This window comes from Pan troglodytes, chromosome 2 (genome assembly GCF_028858775.2).
Source record: "Pan troglodytes isolate AG18354 chromosome 2, NHGRI_mPanTro3-v2.0_pri, whole genome shotgun sequence".
NCBI lineage: Eukaryota > Metazoa > Chordata > Mammalia > Primates > Hominidae > Pan > Pan troglodytes.
The window spans coordinates 3,631,165-3,650,037 of NC_086015.1; the positions used below are offsets into that span (position 1 = coordinate 3,631,165).

The window sequence follows — 18,873 nt, forward strand, 5'->3', positions numbered from 1 at the left end:
TGCTCACTTGAGTAGTGTGCACTTTACGTTCAGAGAGTAAATATGTACATATAAATATCTGCTGAAGGAGTCAGTAATGCACTCACAGCAATTAGTTTCATGTGCTCCCTTTGGGCACTCAGTTGGAAAATCGCGTATCTTCCTGGATGAAATACAACCTGCATCCTCACCAGGCACAAATCTGGCTTCAAAATTGAGATTAAGAGCGTAAAACAGGCTCTCTCCCTTTAACAAATAAACAGAACGTAAAATTATTTCATCAACAGTAGCTTTTAAATATTCTGAAGGAGAAGAAGCTTGATTAAAGGCCAAATCAAAGTAGCACTTGCGATTTTCATCACGCGGACTGTGAGCAGAAAACTACAGCTCTAAGATTGCTTTGAAGTGGTGCAGCCATTTGTATGCCTATTAAAGATTTCAAAACTTCAAGTCCTGTACAGGGTCTGGGTAGTCTGGGTAAACCTTTGGCCATTCTGCTCCATACATATAACAATTTACTGTCAATGGAGCATGGCACGTTTTTAAATATTCCTTTCAGTTTCTCTCCATAAACTTCTGCCCATTACTAATACTGAACTCCACAAATGAGATCCTATAATTGTCTACTGGACATATTTGCAAAAACAATAAGAAACGCCTTTGTTTTCTTTGTGTACATCCATTGATCTTTCAGGAATCATTCATGTAATTTGTCCTAATTAGATATATTATCTATCCAACTGATCTGGTGTTCAGATGGATGCACATATCCATGAATCCTGAGTGAATTTAAGAAAAGAATTCTCCGTAAGCAAGATCAAGTGTCTCAAAAACTTTTGCTAAGGTTAACTTTAGTAATGATTTAAAACCTTTAACCACACTTTTGCCTCGGTAAGAGCTCAGGAAAGGCTGCCCCAAAGTACTTTGAACTGAAGGAGATTGGGAGGTACCCCAGGAGCAAGGTCACTCTGATCTTCCCTGACCTTTCTTTGTGAGCGCTGGTCATAAAGAAATTATCTGGCTTATCTTGCCTGAAATTAGGTCACAAGATCCTCATTCTAGAGGGGTCCTTTCCTGTTCCCAGGGGTGAAGAAATTCTACACAAAGGAGTCAAGGAGACTCTGAACACAGAGGCTTTGCTAAGTTTCCCTGCTCAGTCTGTTACCATTGGATCATACCCTTTTGTCCGATCACATTTCAAAATGGCTGTTTGTTCTTCACCAAAACTAAGCAGAAAAATACACAGTTTTCTAAATAGGAAAAGGGGCTGAAAAACAAATAAAAACGAAAAAATAAAATAAAGCACATGCTTTTCTCTGGGTCTTTGCATCTTCATTTCTGAAGGCTCCTGTGTCAAGTAAAACTTTGATAAACAAATTTGTTATGCTTTTCTCTCATTAAACTGTCTTTCATTCTCGGAGTGTCAGCTGTGACCCTTATGATGGGTGAGGAAAGGTTTTTGTCATACCTTTCTGCCCCTATACCTCCAAATACTACATTACAAGAGAATGCTCTTCAATGTCAACTTTAATGCTTTTCAGCTATTATGATTCTGGTGATGTGGTATTTAATTAGGAGAAAGAAAATCTTTAATTAAACAACAAAAATAAGGTAATCCTCTTTAACCCTTAAAAACTCGTGAATCTTTTTTTTTTTTTTTTTTTTTTTTTGAGAGGAATCTTGCTCTGTCACCCAGGCTTGAGTGCAGTGGCGCGATCTCGGCTCACTGCAAGCTCCGCCTCCTGGGTTCACGCCATTCTCCTGCCTCAGCCTCCCGAGTAGCTGGGACTACAGGTGCCCGCCACCATGCCCTGGCTAATTTTTTTGTATTTTTAATAGAGACAGGGTTTCACCATGTTGGCCAGGCAGGTCTTGAACTCTTGACCTCCAGTGATCCGCCCGGCTCAGCCTCCCAAAGTGCTAGGATTGCAGGTGTGAGCCACCGCGCCTGGCCAAACTCATGAATCTTTAAATGAATCATTAAATCTGCTGCTCTGCACTCCTCGGTGTCTATCAGAATCATACACACATGTGCACAGACAAGCATGCACACACGCATGCACATGCACACACACATGCACACATGCACGCACACACACGGACACACAGGCATGCACACACACATATGCAGACACACAGGCAGACACGCTCACACATGCACACACACACACACACTTGCATGAACACATGCGCAGAGCTTAGAATGGTCTATTATGCATGCAGGATACACATTCTGAACAAAGTAAATACACGTTAACCCAATATAAGTTAGCACCCAGAAATATACACTCTCTCGAATGAAAAATATCTTTAATAAAGGATCTTTAATTAAAAGTTCTTTAATCGTCTCAATCCAGAATCATGTGACCCAAATTTTTCTTGATTAGTCCATTCAGCTCCTGTAAGAATACAACTGTTGCACTCACTAAATATGTTGTTTAAGTAAATATAACTTAGGAATATACAGTATGTCTGATTTTCATATGCAAATCTTTTCCATAGATACAGATTAAGAAAAATAAAGTGTGACACTTTTCAGAAAACATTTTTAATATTGTCAGATTCATTGAGATCTGAGGGTAGGAGTGGTCAGAGAGAAACATCAATTAGTACTAGAAAGAGAAAGTAACTGAAGGTATAGTGTAAATTCTTTCAATGTGTACATGATCCCAGAATCTAAATAATGATTAGGTTTTAAAATACATAGTTGACTATATGAGATCCATTTTTATGGCAACATTTCTGGCCTGTAATTGATATTCTCTCCAAAAAATTTAGTCAAAGAATTAGACAAACTCCATCTGTGATTTGAAAATATTAAATTTTGAATAGAAACACAGAATTTTAAGGTCCAGTTTTAAATTTTGGTTGGCCTTACATCATTTTCCCAAACACAACCTTTTTGCTTTTTTTGAACTCCTGGGTGATCCTGAAATATGAATATTATTACATGCTCATTTGAAGTTCTGAATAAAATTAATGGAGAAGTGAATATTTATAAAAGTGTATTTAAAATATGCAAAATAATTATAATTTTTTCATAATATTTATAATTAAAATATTTGGATGCAATAATTTCAGCTGCAAGCATAGAATATTTTCCATATTACTGGAAGAGAGGCCTAAGGACTAGACCAGTTGTTTACCTTTTAAAATATATATATATATATATATATATTTTAGGTTTCAAGAACAGGTGATATAATCCACACCCTGTATTAGGTATTCGTGACTCTAATACATTTTATATTTTGATACTGAGAAGAGCTTAATTCAATGTTTAAAACAGCAACAACGACAAGGAAAAACTTACACTTGCTTTGTGTACTGGTCCTTGGTAGTGATTTATAGGAAATTTCACATTTCTGGGACACACTGATGTCATCTAGAGCAACGGTAGCATTTGATGACAAAACAGTAGCTTCCAAAATTAACTATAATTACAGAAAGATAAAACTGTTAAAAACACATCACAAAAGTAATGTCTTACAATCATATTTCTTTGTGTAGAGGAACCCTATTTACATCTGTCCCATTCTCCAATCTAATTTTAGAAAACTGTTCTGACCAGAACATCCTAATTTAAATTGATAAAACCATAACTGCTTTGACAGCGTCTTATGTACCTTAATGCCAAAGGTAACCTTGTTTCAATTAAAGTAGTAACATTCATCACGAGTGAAGGGCTCTCTTCTCATTGGAGCCATTAAGTCATATGCATTTATAATGAGCTCTTTGGGGTAATCAACTGTGTGACTTACAACTCAATTTAATTGAGATATGAATTGATTTGTAATCAGTGTGCTGAAGGCAATGATTTATTTCCATATTAAAATATTTAAATATTATATACATTCATACAAACATAATATATATTATATACATACACAGAAACATACTCACTGTAGTAAAGCACACATCAATAACCACATACAGTGGTTGATAATATTCATATGCTGAAGCACTCAGAGACACCTATTTAATTTTAGTTTATTCTAACGCTGAATAATGACTGATATAATTTGTTTTCTTTCTTGTTAATTACTCATATTATGTTGTTATTCCAAGAAGAAAAAAAGAGAGAGAGAGAGAGAAAGGAGGGAAAGGAAGAAGTAATTTATGCCAGGAATCTTATGAACCTGCATAGTGGACCACCACTCCAGGACACAGACAGAAGGTACATTTCTATCCTATCAAGAAGGGTCTCCAATCTCAAGGATCATTAAATTTACTTGTGCCAGGGCTCAGAACATGCTATCTCAAAATACAACACCTTGGAGTCAGAACATGCTGTCCCAAAATATAGCACCTTGGAGTCCCTCTCTGCCTTCCCCTCTCTTTCCTTTGTGAGAGCCAGCCATAAAGGAATTATCCGGCTTACTTCTCCTCAAAATAGGCCATAAGAACCTCATTTAACTGGTGTCCTACCCTATCTATACCTGGATGAAAGAAACACTACACAGAGAGGCCCATAAAGATCTTTGCTGAGTTCTTTCCAAGTTTTTACAATGAGATCATATTCTTTCTGTCCATTTGTATTTCTTCATGATTGTCCATTCATTGTTGAACTTAAGCATAAACATAGAGAGTTTTCCCTGGTCTTCAGGCCTTTGTTTTTGAAGGCCCCTATGTCACATAAAATGTTAATAAATGTGTTATTTTTTTTCTTTTTAACCTCTCTTTTGTTATAGGGGTTCCAGCCATGTCCCTTGTGATGAGTGAGGAAATGGTATTACTTTTCCTCTCCTACACTTCGTATGATACATTCACTACCCTACATCATAAATGCTGTATAAGAAATAAGTATAAGATACTAGGAGACTCAAAGAAGACACTTCATTATTTCTGCCAATAATGAGAGTTTGGGAAAAGATTTGGTGGAGAAGTAATAGTAAGCCTCCATGATACCAAATTTTGTTGGGCAAAACATTTTACCTCGAGAAACTGAGGCAGCAATCGCAGCAAAAACACAGAGAAAAGAAAGTGTATGGTGTGTTTAGAAAATGTTGATGGGTGTTAACGGAGTATAAGATTTTAAGAGAACAACAAATTAATCAGATAATAGATGGAGAGGAAAATTCCATGAGTTGGTACAGCTCAATTGGAGAGAAACTAAATAGCATTTGTTAAAAAGAAAAATTGCATAGACTATAAAAATTGAGTTAATTTCTTGGCATTTATCCTAGTGAGACACTCAAAGGTATACACATGAAGGCTTGTGCAGGAATGTTTATTTCAGTGCTGGTTTTGATGACAAATGACAGGAAAGAACTTACATGTGAATGAATCAATCAATAGTGATAAATACTATACCAGTTAAAAATAATATCTATCGCCATGTGTCATTATGGAAAGAAATTCAACATGTGTTTTGGAGTAAAAAAATTAAGTTACAGAAAAATATTATAGTATAATATTACTTAGGCTGAAAACATACAATGGTTTAGATTTCCAAGTATATGTGGTACATTTATACATATTAAGTAAATAGAAAATGGACTGGAAGTAAAAATAAACTGGTATCTAAAGATACTCAAGATAAAATCTATGGTGGGTGATGAGGGTGGTCAGCAGGGACTGTTGCTTTATTTGCAATTTTTGATATTTAAATGTGATGTGCATAATATTTTTTTAAGATTCTGATTAGAGATGATTTCTGTAGAATCTTAAACTAAGAAATTTAGCCTTCATTCCAGAGGCAGAAAATAACATAGGTTTTGAAGAAGGATCTTGGTAAAATATACACAAGTATTGTACTTTAGAAATATATTGTGTTTAATACCATTAAGTGACTGTGATTTTTTTGGACAGCTTAACTTTTGAAAGAGTTTTTCTATATTCATTATTATAATGCATCTTGCATTGATGTCAATTAAAATAGATGTTTAATTCTTCAGACTCATTAGACAAGCATTTGTTGACCATCATATTTGAAGGTCTGTGCTACTCAGAGAAAACTGGAGAAAAAAAAAACAACAGTTTGAGGCACTTCTCTATGCTCCTAAAGAGGTACACGCTCACATTATTTGAATGGAATGGGTGGGCCCTGGGATGAGGTGAAGTAAAATCCTGAGGTAGTCTTTAAAATGTGGTTACATTATTTTACCTGAAGGGACCCACCAGGTTCCTTTAGATATTCATATTAAAATGGAAGGATAAATCCAACTTCAAAAGCCAAATAAAAATAATATTAGGTCATTTATATTTTGCTTGCTGACTTCTACATAGTTAAATTCATAATTATACAATTAGAAATTGTAATTCTACCATTAATTAAAATCATACGAATTTTAAAATACAAGCAATTACTTCCTTCAAAAAATGTCTGTTACACCTGTAAATAATGACCATCTCATGGTTTCAAAATCACCTTGGCTGTTCCTATTTTTTATTGCTGGTTTTAACCAAACTGATATACACATATACATATACATATATATGTATATATATGTATATATGTGTATATATGTATATATATGTATGTGTATATATGTGTATATATGTATATACATAACCAAACTGATATATATACACATATATGGATATATGATATATATATCCATATATGTGTAAATATACATATATTATATGATATATATATCACATATATGTATATATCATATATTATGATATATATCATATATATATACGTATATACTTGTATATACGTATATATATGTGTATATATGTGTATATATGTATATATAACCAAACTGATATATATACACATATATGTATATATGATATATATACGTATATACACGTATATATACGTATATACGTGTATATACGTATATATACACACACATACACACATATATATGTGTGTATATATACACACATAGACATATATATGTGTGTATTTATATACACACATAGACACATATATATGTGTGTGTGTATATATATGTGTGTGTGTATACATATACATATATATATATATATATATATATATATATATATATATATAAAATGTTGTGACCAATTCCCTTTCGGAACTACAGTCAGCATCAATTGGTAATCAATAAGTGAGAAAGAGGTCACTCAGAAGAGCTGTTTCAACCACAGATGGAGGAAGAGTGAAAACCTCATTTGATAAGATTCTCAAGGTAATTGAATAATTTACATTTTAAATTGAATTAGATGACTCACTCTTCTAAAACTATTTTTTGGGATCTTGTTGATTTTTGTTTTATTCAATTACATTATTCCTTCTATGAACAAAATAATTTCTTGCTTTTAGGAGCCACAAAAATTCATAAATGTTCATAATCAAGTGATTACTTTTTACAAGTGTAAAACTCAGGTGCTTTTCCAGACAAATACGCAATTAACATAGAAATCTTGTTTTCAAAAAAAATAACAGGAGCGAAAAATGAATATGAATCCAAGAGAAAATAGAGATATAGTAAGAAGGAGTAGAGAGTAGTAGGAATATATTAATTTTTGAAGAATTATGATGGTATCAATAATAAGAGCAGCAGCCACCTTTTATTTAGCACTTACTATATGCCAGTCACATTCACTTGTTTTAATCCTGTGAAGAAGATGCTATTTTCATCTTATTTTAAGGTGAAAGAAACAGAAGATTAGAGAATAGAAGTAATTGCTTGAATGTCACATATCAAGTAAGAAAAATATGTAAGCTGAGCCATTAATGATTATACTATCCTGCATCTCTCTAATGAAATAAAGAGATAACTGGGCTTTAGTGGATGCTGCAGAATAGGGCTGTCTGGAGAAACAAGATTTCATGCAGCTCTAGATTAAGCAGGCCAAGGACACAGCAACTTTACGGAGACTCGATCACCTTTTACTTTTGTGTTATGAATCTTACCCTTCACTGAATCGTCAAATAATGTCAGGAAATTGTTATTGATTTATATCATTGACTCCGATAAAGAGAGAACATGGTATCCATCATTGTGTGAAATTTCACAAAAGGTTCATTTCAAAATGAAATCTAAAATATGATACAATTACATTTTAATGGGAAGCTCGAAGAAAGTAGAGCAACTTGAAATCAATGGACTACTCAGAAAAAGTGCCACCTTGATATACTAAAACAGCACAACAGTTGGGGGGAAAAGAAATATTAAAAGAATCTATTTGTGTGAAAAGCTGAACATAGCAAGTGAGCAGGCCAAGTTAAAACAGATTTGAAAAATACTATTAACTCTTTGACCTAAATTTTTCCAATAAACTCTCACAAGAAATAGAGGGAATATTGAAATGTCATTAATTTGCTGTTCTTACAGAGAAAACAGTAAACCTAATTCTTTGCCAGCAGGAAGAGCAAATGCCCTACCTAACTAGGGGTGCTTATTTGCTATGAAACCGAAAGCAATCTGTATTCTGTTATACTGTCTACAATTGACATCAAAAGAACCACACTGAATCAGAATTTCATGGCTAAAAGGGAACACAGAGGTCACGTGATTTGATGTCTTTCTTCTTTCCAATATTTGGACTGGATTACACTGTACTGTATAAATATGTTCAGAGCTTAGTCACGTGGAACTGAAAGCTAGACAATGACTAAGGTCACCCTTAAATGATTCAGGCTACTAATCTTAAATCCTAGCCTATATCCAAGAAGACAAACTTTAAATATTTGAATATTTAAAAAGCTAGATTAACTATTTGTAGGTAAAATATCTTTTTCATTTGTTGTCGATAAAAGAACAAAGTAGAACTGTACCTAGCTAGAATCCTCATGTATATTTTCATATCTTTAAAAATACACTCAGAGAAATCAGGTTAAAGCCAGCATAATATTAGCATCTTTTTTTTTCTGCAGAGGATAAGAAATGGGATGGAGAGAGATACAAGGAAGACAAAAGTTGCATCTTCATAAGCAAACAAACTTTAACATTATAAGCAAACAAAATGTTAACAATAGTTAATCCTGAGCTGTATTTAGGTATTTGTTTCTCTCTGTTTTAACTACTAGTTAGAAATATTTAATAGTAAATATATGCAATACTCATGGATTAAATATTACCATGTATGTATCTGTGCAAGTGTATCTATTTTTATATATTGTGTATGTATAAAATCCAGACTGATTCACAGCAGAACATCAATGCAAGTCCACAGTTCCTTATCTAAAGTCTTTGGGGCCAGATGAGTTTTGAAATGTGAATAGCTCAGAGCTGAGAATGGTAACATAACACCGAGAGTGTTTATTACATGACACCCTCTGGGAGATTGGGGGCAGCACTGTTTAATCAAACCTATCATGAAATCAGCTGCCTAAAGGCCTCACAGTGGTTCAGGGCAGCTTGGGTTTTGCCTCTAAACTCATTTTTAAAAAGCTTATTGCTTTCCAAACTTAATTTTCTAAATTGCTGATTGGATATTATAGGGCTGTCATGGGCTTCTTGAGAGTGAAATGTGAGGGGATGTTTTTTTCTTATTTTTCTTTTACTCATCTGTAGTTTCCAAAATAAATGTGTGCTGTAGCCAACTCATAGGCAGATTAAGTGGGGAGGCACAGAGGAAAAGTCTTAGCTTCTCTGGGGTGAATTCAATATGGCCGAGGCCTCGAAAGAACTCAGCATTGAGGCTGATTGGAGAGAAAAAGCAACACAAGGTGCTGAGCCACCAGCAGGGGGATGAAGGGAGAGGGAGGAGCAGGGCTGGGTTAGAAACCCTCACACATCCATTGCAGCCAAATCACAGAATCTAACCAAACAACTGCCCATCTACAAACTAGTTAATATGTCCCCAGATAATAAGGGATAGTCTCCATTTGCACTGCAAAGCAAAACCATTACTATATCCAAAAAGTAGAACATTAAAGAGAAAACAAAAATTGCATTCACTGAAACTCTTCAGTAATGCTGATGGGTCCATGAGAGCTTCCAGCTGTAGACAGAAATGGCATGTGTTTCAACTCATATTTCTAAATTACTTACTACTAGAAAGGACATTCTATTTTCTTCTCAATATGTCAATTAATGACAAACTCTGAACGATCTTCTTGGTGAGTTTCATTCTAACTAAAAGCAAACCGAATGAAAACATTTTTCTATAGAATATAAATGCAGGAGGCAAAAGATCAAATTGTTCTGATTTCATTGCCCTGCTCCTTGCAATGGAGATTGACACCAAAATGATTCCATGACCAGCCTTTGTGTCAAATGCTTCCCAATTAAGAGCTGCTAGTATTCATGATGTCTTTGTCCATTAAATATGAGAATAGAATAAATTGATCTTTGAGAAGGGACGTTGGGGACCTTCACTGAGTAAAGAAGCCTTTAATGATCAAGCCTAGAGTTCTGATCAAGCGGGAATTCCCTTTATAAAACAGAGAACACTAAGATTTATTGAGTGTCTACTATTTCCAGACAATATCCAAGGAATAACTACAGCAATAAAAACAGCTGAATTCTGTGTTTGTGCCAGATTTGCTTCCATGTGCTTTACAAGTATACACCATATAATCCTCACAATAACTGTATAAAGTAGAGAACAGTAATTGATTACAGTTGATGCTTATGCCCTAGTCTTCCTGCTTTCATGGGGAGGTGGTTCACTGTAGTAACATTGCTGTTACTTACCCCTCACTCCGTGGGAGGAGGAAGATTTACCTGACTGTGAAGTTAGAAGAGTAACCTGGGGGAGCTCGATTCATCCTCTTCTCCCATTCAACACCCACTATTGGGAGCCAGCCTGTCCTCGGGAGGCATGCACACTGATATTATCTCTGGCTAAAGGTAAGAGACTTCGCCTAGAGTATGAGCTCTATATTTCTCCAGCACAGTCAATTGTCCTCTGGGTAATTCTATTTATTCTAAGATCAAGCATTATTTTAAATAAGTGACTCTACATTCTAAAGCCATCTGCTCCAAAATATGTATTCTCTACCTGTTTAACCTCTATATTTATCTCAATTTGTTCAGAAATGAGGATGAGATGACCTTAAATCCGCAACTATTATCCTCACACCCCACTAATGAAAGAGGCATAGAGGGCTTTGGTAACTTCCCTATAATCATACACTTTTTTGTTTTTGTTTTTTTAAGATAGAGTCTCACTCTGTTGCCCAGGCTGCAGTGCAGTGGCACCATGTCGGCTCACTGCAACTTCCACCTCCCAGGTTCAAGTGCTTCTCCTGCCTCAGCCTCCAGAGTAGCTGGGACTACAAGCATGTGCCACCATGCCCGGCTAATTTTTTGTATTTTTTGTAGAGTTGGGGTTTCACCGTGTTACTCAGGATGGTCTCGATCTCCTGATCTTGTGATCCACCCGCCTCAGCCTCCCAAAGCGCTGGGATTACAGGCATGAACCACCAACCCCAACCCTTTAACTTGAACCCAAGTTTCCAGAGCCCACGTTCATGGCTGCCATTTTAGCTATATTATCTTTAATATTCAGACTCCCCTAGAGTATTGCTTTTATCATCACTGGTTTTCACACATTAGGAAATTTGATGCACAAAGACAATATTTACACAGTCACTTAGCAACCAATGAGCAGAGCAGAGACTAAAACTCAGACCACTGACTCCAAAACAGTGTGCTTTCCACCATATTCCACTCCATCCAATCTAGTTTCCAAAATAGCTCTTTTCAAATGTCATCCAGAAGACTTATATACAGGAAGGTAGAAATTAGAACACCCATTTGACAAGATACAATTGCCTTCTTTTATTATTATATTTTATTAATACATAGTAGTTGTACATATTTATGGGGTAAATGTGATATTTTGATACATGCATATAATGTGTCACTATCAAATAAAGGTAATTAGGATACCATCTCCTCACACACTTCTCATTTCTTTGTGTTGGGAACGCTCCAAATCTTATCCCCTAAATATTTTGAAATACACAATAACTTGTTATAATTGCCCTACTGTGCTATCAAACACTACAGCTTATTTCTTCTATCTAACTAACTACATTTTTTAACCATTAACAAACCTCCCTTCCTAACCTCCTCCTCCCCACCTTTCTCAGCCTCTAGTAACCACCATTCTCCTCTCTACCTCCATGAGATCAACTTTTTAGTTCCCACACATGAGTGAGAACCTGCCATATTTGTCCTTCTGTGCCTGGCTTATTTCACTTTGTATAATGTCCTCCAGTTCCCAAAGGTGGATAACATTCTCAATGTTACCAGGCAGCAGAAAGTGAGGCAATAGGATTAAAATATTACAGCCCACGTCAGACTTTTTTTCACTACATCATATAATCCAATGTCTTCACTTAGAAATGATTTTAAGTTACTCTTCTCTCTGCCATCTTATTCATTTCTTATCTCCATTTTTGCTACTATTCTACACATGTCTTAAGTGCATAGTCAAAACAACCTCTCTACTCATCACAGATCATGTGTTTGATCTCTGAATGTGTTTGCTTCATTAATGTTGAATAAATTCATGAGCTGCGTGTGTTATTTTGTTATCTGAAAGGATTAGCATTAAATAAGTGTCTTCTGTTGCATTGTATTAATTTCATATGTGCTCACCTGAAAAGGTATGAGCTATGTGTGTTACATTGTTATCTGAAAGGATTAGCATTAAATAAGTGTCTTCTGTTGAGTTGTATTAATTTCGTATGTGCTTACCTGAAAAGGTAGAGTAGATTCTCCCGCTTCTGCAATGAGATCAATTTTTGCGTGGCTCCACTGAGATTCGGAGAATCTGATTATTTTGCCTTGCTTTTGCAAGTTTCCATCTAGAGACGTTCTTGTAAAAACTGAGAGATTTGAATGTTGAGACAAATGATACCAAAACTGCACCTGTTGAAAACATGTTTTCAATGATATAAATATTCCATTGACCTGTCTCTGGTAGTTTTCCCTATAATTTGAAATATTCCTGACCTCAGGTGATCTGCCTGCCTCGGCCTCCCAAAGTGCTGGGATTACAGGCATGAAACACCATCTCTACTAATAATACAAAAAAATTAGCCGGGTGTGGTAGTGCATGCGTGTAATCCCAGCTATTCGGAAGGCTGAGGTAGAAGAATCGCTTGAACCCAGAAGGCGGGGAGGTTGCAGTGAGCTGAGATCACGCCATTGCACTCCAGCCTGGGCAACAGGAGCGAGACTCCATCTCAAAAAACAAAACAAAACAAAACAACAACAACAAACAACAACAACAACAACTATATATATATATTCCAAACAACTTCTGTGTTAAATATAATCTTCTCAATTCTCCTTACCCCCAGATGTGTAACCCAGTCATGGGCAGTACCACTGTTTCCATGGAAGTTTCCAGAATCCTTCTCTCTGGCTTCTTACAAATATGAGAGGTACACGTTGAGACTCAACGTTACAAAATCAAGTATTACTATACAAACTTGATGTTTCAAACAAGAAAAACTTTCCTTAAAAATTATTTTCTTAGGTTAATTTTAAAAACTGTAATTAATACTTTATATCAATTTAGTCGCTGTGGTAGCATTAACAAATAACGGGGAAGCTCACAGGATACTGTTCATCAATAATTGAGCCAAGTAAGACAACATTCTTTGAGGGTAGGGAGGCTTAATCATTTCACTTCCTATTCACCATCAATAATGACACAATCTAAAGGTTTGATGGCTTAACTACATAGTGAAGAGAATAGAGAGGATTATGCCAGGTGCTGATAGCAGTAGCCCTAACATGAAATTGCATACTGTTATTGATTCAACCAATATTTACTGACCACTTTCTAAGTACCTGGAGCTGTGTGAGGCAAAAATTAATTCCCTCAATGTTGTCTGGATGATTCATTCTGTAAAATATGCCCACAAAACCTCCATTAAAACAAATTCAGGTACGCTGCAGTCAAATTTTTTTGCTTCTTCTCATTATCATATAACAGGTCCTAAGGCTGTATGTTTTAAAGAAAAACCCAACATTTAAAGATGAGGTCCCACAAAAGTGGAATACTTCTCTTTAGATTCAGTGACATTTTTTCAGGTTCATTATATTTTAAATTCTTTTTTAAAAATGTTTTCCCATTCATCATTGTGCTTTTATACTGATACATGGACAGATACTAGTGTATATATAGGCAAGCCATGTATTTCACTGTTGGGACCCAATTCCAGTGATGAATGTTGACCAAAAAAAATGTTTTAAATGCTTTTTTAAAAAAAATTGTTCATTTTAAAACACCAAGCATCTATTTGGTACACATTTTTATCAATGTCTACTTAATTGTGACCACCTGATTTAAAAATTCTGATTGTTTATTTCATTTCAGATTTTATTACTGTGCTTACCTTAATTCACACCTTGACAGGTGAGTTAGAAACAAAAATAATGGAAATGTTTAATTAAATTCCATGGAAAGAGAGGATTCATGTTTCTCAACTGCGATTACATTTTAGATCCCTGCTGTAAGTTTCACTGTGTCCCAAGCTTGTAAATATGCAAAACAGAGCTTTAAACCTAGTTGTACAAGAGATGTGCATGTCCCATCAGAATTTTGAGCTGTCAAACTGTCACTCAGTACATCACCAGTGTGAAGTTATTTTAATAGTGTATTAAGTATAAATGCCAACGGGATCCATAGTCAATGGGATAAGAGCTCAGAACTTATATTTAATTTACTTTTTTTATAGAATTTGCATTATGCAGACTTAAATTCTTAAGTTATTAAATACCAAGGAATGTTCCATTATCTTTTGAATTTTTGAGGGTGAAATCACTGAACAAAAGTTATTGATACAGCCCACAAATTTTTTTAATTCATTGTTTTTCCTTTTTACTTTTATTTTAGGTTTGGGGTACATGTGAAGATTTGTTACATAGGCAAACACGTGTCACGGGGACTTGTACAGATTATTTCGTCACCCAGGTACTAAGCATTGTACCCAATAGTTATCTTTTCTGCTCCTCTCCCTCCTCCACCCTCCCCCCTAAAGTAGACCCCCGTGTCTGTTGTTTCCTTCTTTGTGTTCATTGTTTTTATTATTTAGCTCCCAACTTGTAAGTGAGAACATGCGGTATTTGGTTTCCTTTTCCTGTGTTAGTTTGCTAAGGATAATGGCCTCCAGCTCCATCCATGTTCCCACAAAAGACATGATCTTGTTCTTTTTTTATGGCTGCATATTCCGCAGTACATATGTACCACTCTTTCTTTATCCAATCTGTCATTGATGTGCATCTAGGTTGATTCCATATCCTTGCTATCGTAAATAGCGCTGCAATGACCATTCACTTACATGTGAATGTATCTTTATGATAGAATGATGTCTTTTTTTTTTCTTCTTTTTTTTAGACAGGGTTTCACTCCAGTTGTTCAGGCTGGAGTGCAGTGGCATGATCACGGCTCACTGCAGCCTCAAACTCCTGAGCTCAGGTAATTCTCCCACCTCAGCCTTCTCAGTAATTGGGACTACAGGATTGCACCACCACAACCAGCTAATTTTTTTTTAATTTTTAGTAGAGATGAGGGTTTCACCATGTTACCCAGACTGGTCTTAAACTCCTGGACTCAAGCACTCCACCCACCTCAGCTGCCCAAAGTACTGGGATTACAGGCATGAGCCACTGCACCTGACCTAGAGTAGAAAAATTTCTAGTACTGTAGGTATATGTACCCAGTAATGGGATTGCTGGGTGGAATAGTAGCTCTGCTTTTAGCTCTTTGCGGAGTTGCCATACTGCTTTCTGCAATGGTTGAACTAATCTACACTCCTATCAACAGTGTATAAGCATACTTTTTCTCCACAACCTTGCCGGCATGTTATTTTTTGACATTTTAATAATGGCCATTCTGACTGGTGTGAGATGATATCTCATTGTGGTTTTGATTTGAATTTCTCTAATGATCAATTTTAAGTTATTGATACAAGCTGTGACTTCACATAAGTAGTACTCAAGTATGGAAACTCTGTGCCTCTCAACCTCGTACATGCCAGTAGCAGAACACTAAACCTTAAACTCCAAATCATGAAACGTGTCATAAATTCCTCACAGAACTTATTATAGTAATTTGTATTTTCTAAGTATTCAGTTAATTGCATTAAAAAAAGAAGAAAGAAATGAGAAGACTGTCAGTAAATGCTTATAAACATTCAGAAATATATATAGAGAAAGTAACAGAGAGAGAGAGAGAGGAAAGAGAGGAAGAAAGATAATCTATTCTATGTCAAAAAAATGTATAAGGCATTACAGGTCCTTAGGGACCTTTGAGTCTTTTGGAGGAAGAGTGGCAAAAGAAAATGAACATTTAATTATAATGAGCATAACTACAAAATTGTGAAAATAGTGTGGCTGTTAAATTGAAATTAATTAAAATTAAACAAAGTGAAAAATTCATTTTCTCAGTTATGGTTTTGTTCTTGTTGTTGTTGTTCTTGAGACAGAGTTTCACTCTGTTGCCCAGGCTGGAGTGCAGTGGCGTGATCACGGCTCACTGCAGCCTCCACTTCCTGGGTTCAAGTGATTCTCCTGCCTCAGCCTCCAGAGTAGCTGGGACTACAGGCACGTGCCACCACACCCAGCTAATTTTTGTATTTTTAGTAGCGATGGGGTTTTACCATGTTGGCCAGGATGATCTCGATCTCCTGACCTTGTGATCCGCCTGCCTCAGCCTCCCAAAGTGCTGGGATTACAGGCCAGAGCCACTGCGCCCGGCCTCTCAGTTGTTTTAAATGCTCAATAGCTCTATGTAGCTAGTAGCTACTATACTTAACATAGGGAACATTGTCCATCATCCCAGAATGTTGCATGAAACAGGTCTGCAAAGCATGTAAGTGAAAATTACACCAAACATTCAAATTTTATTTACTACTTGATCATTTTTAAAGGAAATGTTCTTGATGCATGCCTGCTTCATTCAAAACAAGTTAAGTAAAATGTTAATAAAAAGGGCTTGCTTTTATTTTTATTGGGTCTCCACTAAGGCAGATTTTATATATAGTATGACTATTCAAGACTTTGAATCACTGCATTCAAGAGAATTTCATGTGGTTAAAAAAGTTTCCAACAAACAGTTCTTTCTGAATATTGAAGATAAAAATGGAAGCTCCAATTATTTCATTTTTAATTGTATCCTTATGATTTTAAATTATTTCTATTTTTAAAAAATATATATGTATACATTAAATCATATATTTTACTACCAAAGGAAAGAACATCTGGTGATTTACACCAGTTACTGCATATGGATGAGTACCTAAGCTGGAGAGGGGGTGATAGTCTAAGTTCCATTGGCTCTCGTGTCTGTACAGTGCCTCTGGGACCTTGGGCTCTCTGATACTTCAGTCTGGGACACCCAAGATCATGATTCAGAGGTTCAAAATGAATTCTCCCTTATTTTTCTGTTTTCTTTCTTTCTTTTTTTTTAATTTTGATCATCTCCTGTTGAAACCCTCCTCTTCAAATTTCCTGCCAATTTTCTCAACTTCCCTATGGACTTTGTTCTAATTCCTTCTCAATCTCAGAGCTCCTTGGTCAGATCTTCATGGCCATTCTCGATTTTACTCCAAACCCTCAGCCACCTCTGCCTTCTCTGCTTCACATCAGACCCTTTATGCCTTCCTCAGTCTGCTTATTGCCACACTTGCTGCACCTTTATAAGATCTAGAATACGAAGATACAGAAGGACAAGAATAGCCAAAAAAGCAAAATAAATAAATGGGAGAAAAGAAAAAAAACAAGCTAAGATATCTATAGCTCCTCAAAATTCAGCTGGGAATAAGTATATATTGAAAGAGGGGATCATTCATCACATACATAAACACACAGACACACACACACATCCCTCACCATTACCATAGTGATTTTTATGGCTCCTAGTCAGTTATGCTTTTTCCCGGGCATTCTTTTCCTGAACAAGCTTATGTTGAGGTTTAGAATCTTCAATAAAACAGAATCTGTTTTTCCCGTTTAAATGATTAATCTTTATGTGCTTTGATATACAGATTGGAGAGAGCACCTGCTCGCCCTTTCCTCTGTAGACTGTTGCTTCCTCTAGAATCCATCAGCTATTCTAACATTGATTTTTGGATTAAACACAATGACCAGGGAATAGAGCACAACTGCACCATTGCAGGACATGATCCAAAATTACTTTTTTTCTAAATTGTTCTTTGACTCCAGTTCATTGTCCTACTTTGGGGACATTGTAAGACATGGCCTTTTAAAACTCTTTGAGAGAGATTTGTAGAGTGTTATTATTATACCGGACTCACCCTCTTGTAGTTTGCAGCATTTTACACTGAATTGCTGTCAGTATCCCCCACTAAACAACATTTTGTTAGAGCAAGCATGTGTTTAGGTTGTTGTCATTATATTCCCTGCATCGAGGACTGTGATCAACACACAGTAGATAAGCAATATATATGTGTTGAATCGTAGGTATAATGTTTACTTTGGTAATATAGCAAGCACTCGGGAGAAGTCTCAGAAGAACTATTTTCAGTTTTGTTTATTTCTCTTTACTTCCTTGAATCTGAACCACATGTGGCCCTCTCTGCATTGGCAGACTCAAATGTGTAGGCTGGCCCTCATAAACTTTACTTTGGGATCCAACCTATCTCTGGTTTCAACTACCTTTGTCCTGACTTTCTCATTCATATTTGTAAAACAATCTATGAATTATCTTTTACTGAAGGAATATTAATGTACTTGCAAAACAAGTTGGAGAATTAAAAACAAAAGATCAATAGATGAACATACAAACTAACTTTGAAAGCAAAAGCTTCATATTATCCATCTTCCTGTATTTAATTGTGAAGTCCTAAAAGTAAGAGATTATGTTACTTACACAGTAACTCAAATATGAAAACTCAGAAAATATTAGTACCCACATTAATCCCCTTCATACTTTACATTTCCTAGTTAATTGTAAACAGTAACAGCATTTCAACAGCAGTAAGATAGAATAGCTTTGGGCTCCCTCGTGTTCTGTTTGTCCTATCTTGTATTTCAAAGA

The 18,873-nt window shown here is 35.6% G+C and overlaps 1 protein-coding gene across 1 annotated transcript in view; it reads right to left on the bottom strand.

The window, feature by feature from the left end:
* Positions 1-2,302: 2,302 nt before the first annotated feature.
* LOC129143462 (MAM and LDL-receptor class A domain-containing protein 1-like) overlaps positions 2,303-18,873 on the bottom strand; it is a 34,389-nt gene continuing 17,818 nt past the window's right edge. The window contains exons 4-5 of the mRNA XM_054680338.1: positions 12,558-12,731; positions 2,303-3,413 (exon numbers count right to left, since the gene is read on the bottom strand). Of these exons, the coding sequence (XP_054536313.1) occupies positions 3,198-3,413; positions 12,558-12,731 (390 nt within the window). The 3' untranslated portion in view covers positions 2,303-3,197. The remainder of the gene's footprint in view (positions 3,414-12,557; positions 12,732-18,873) is intronic.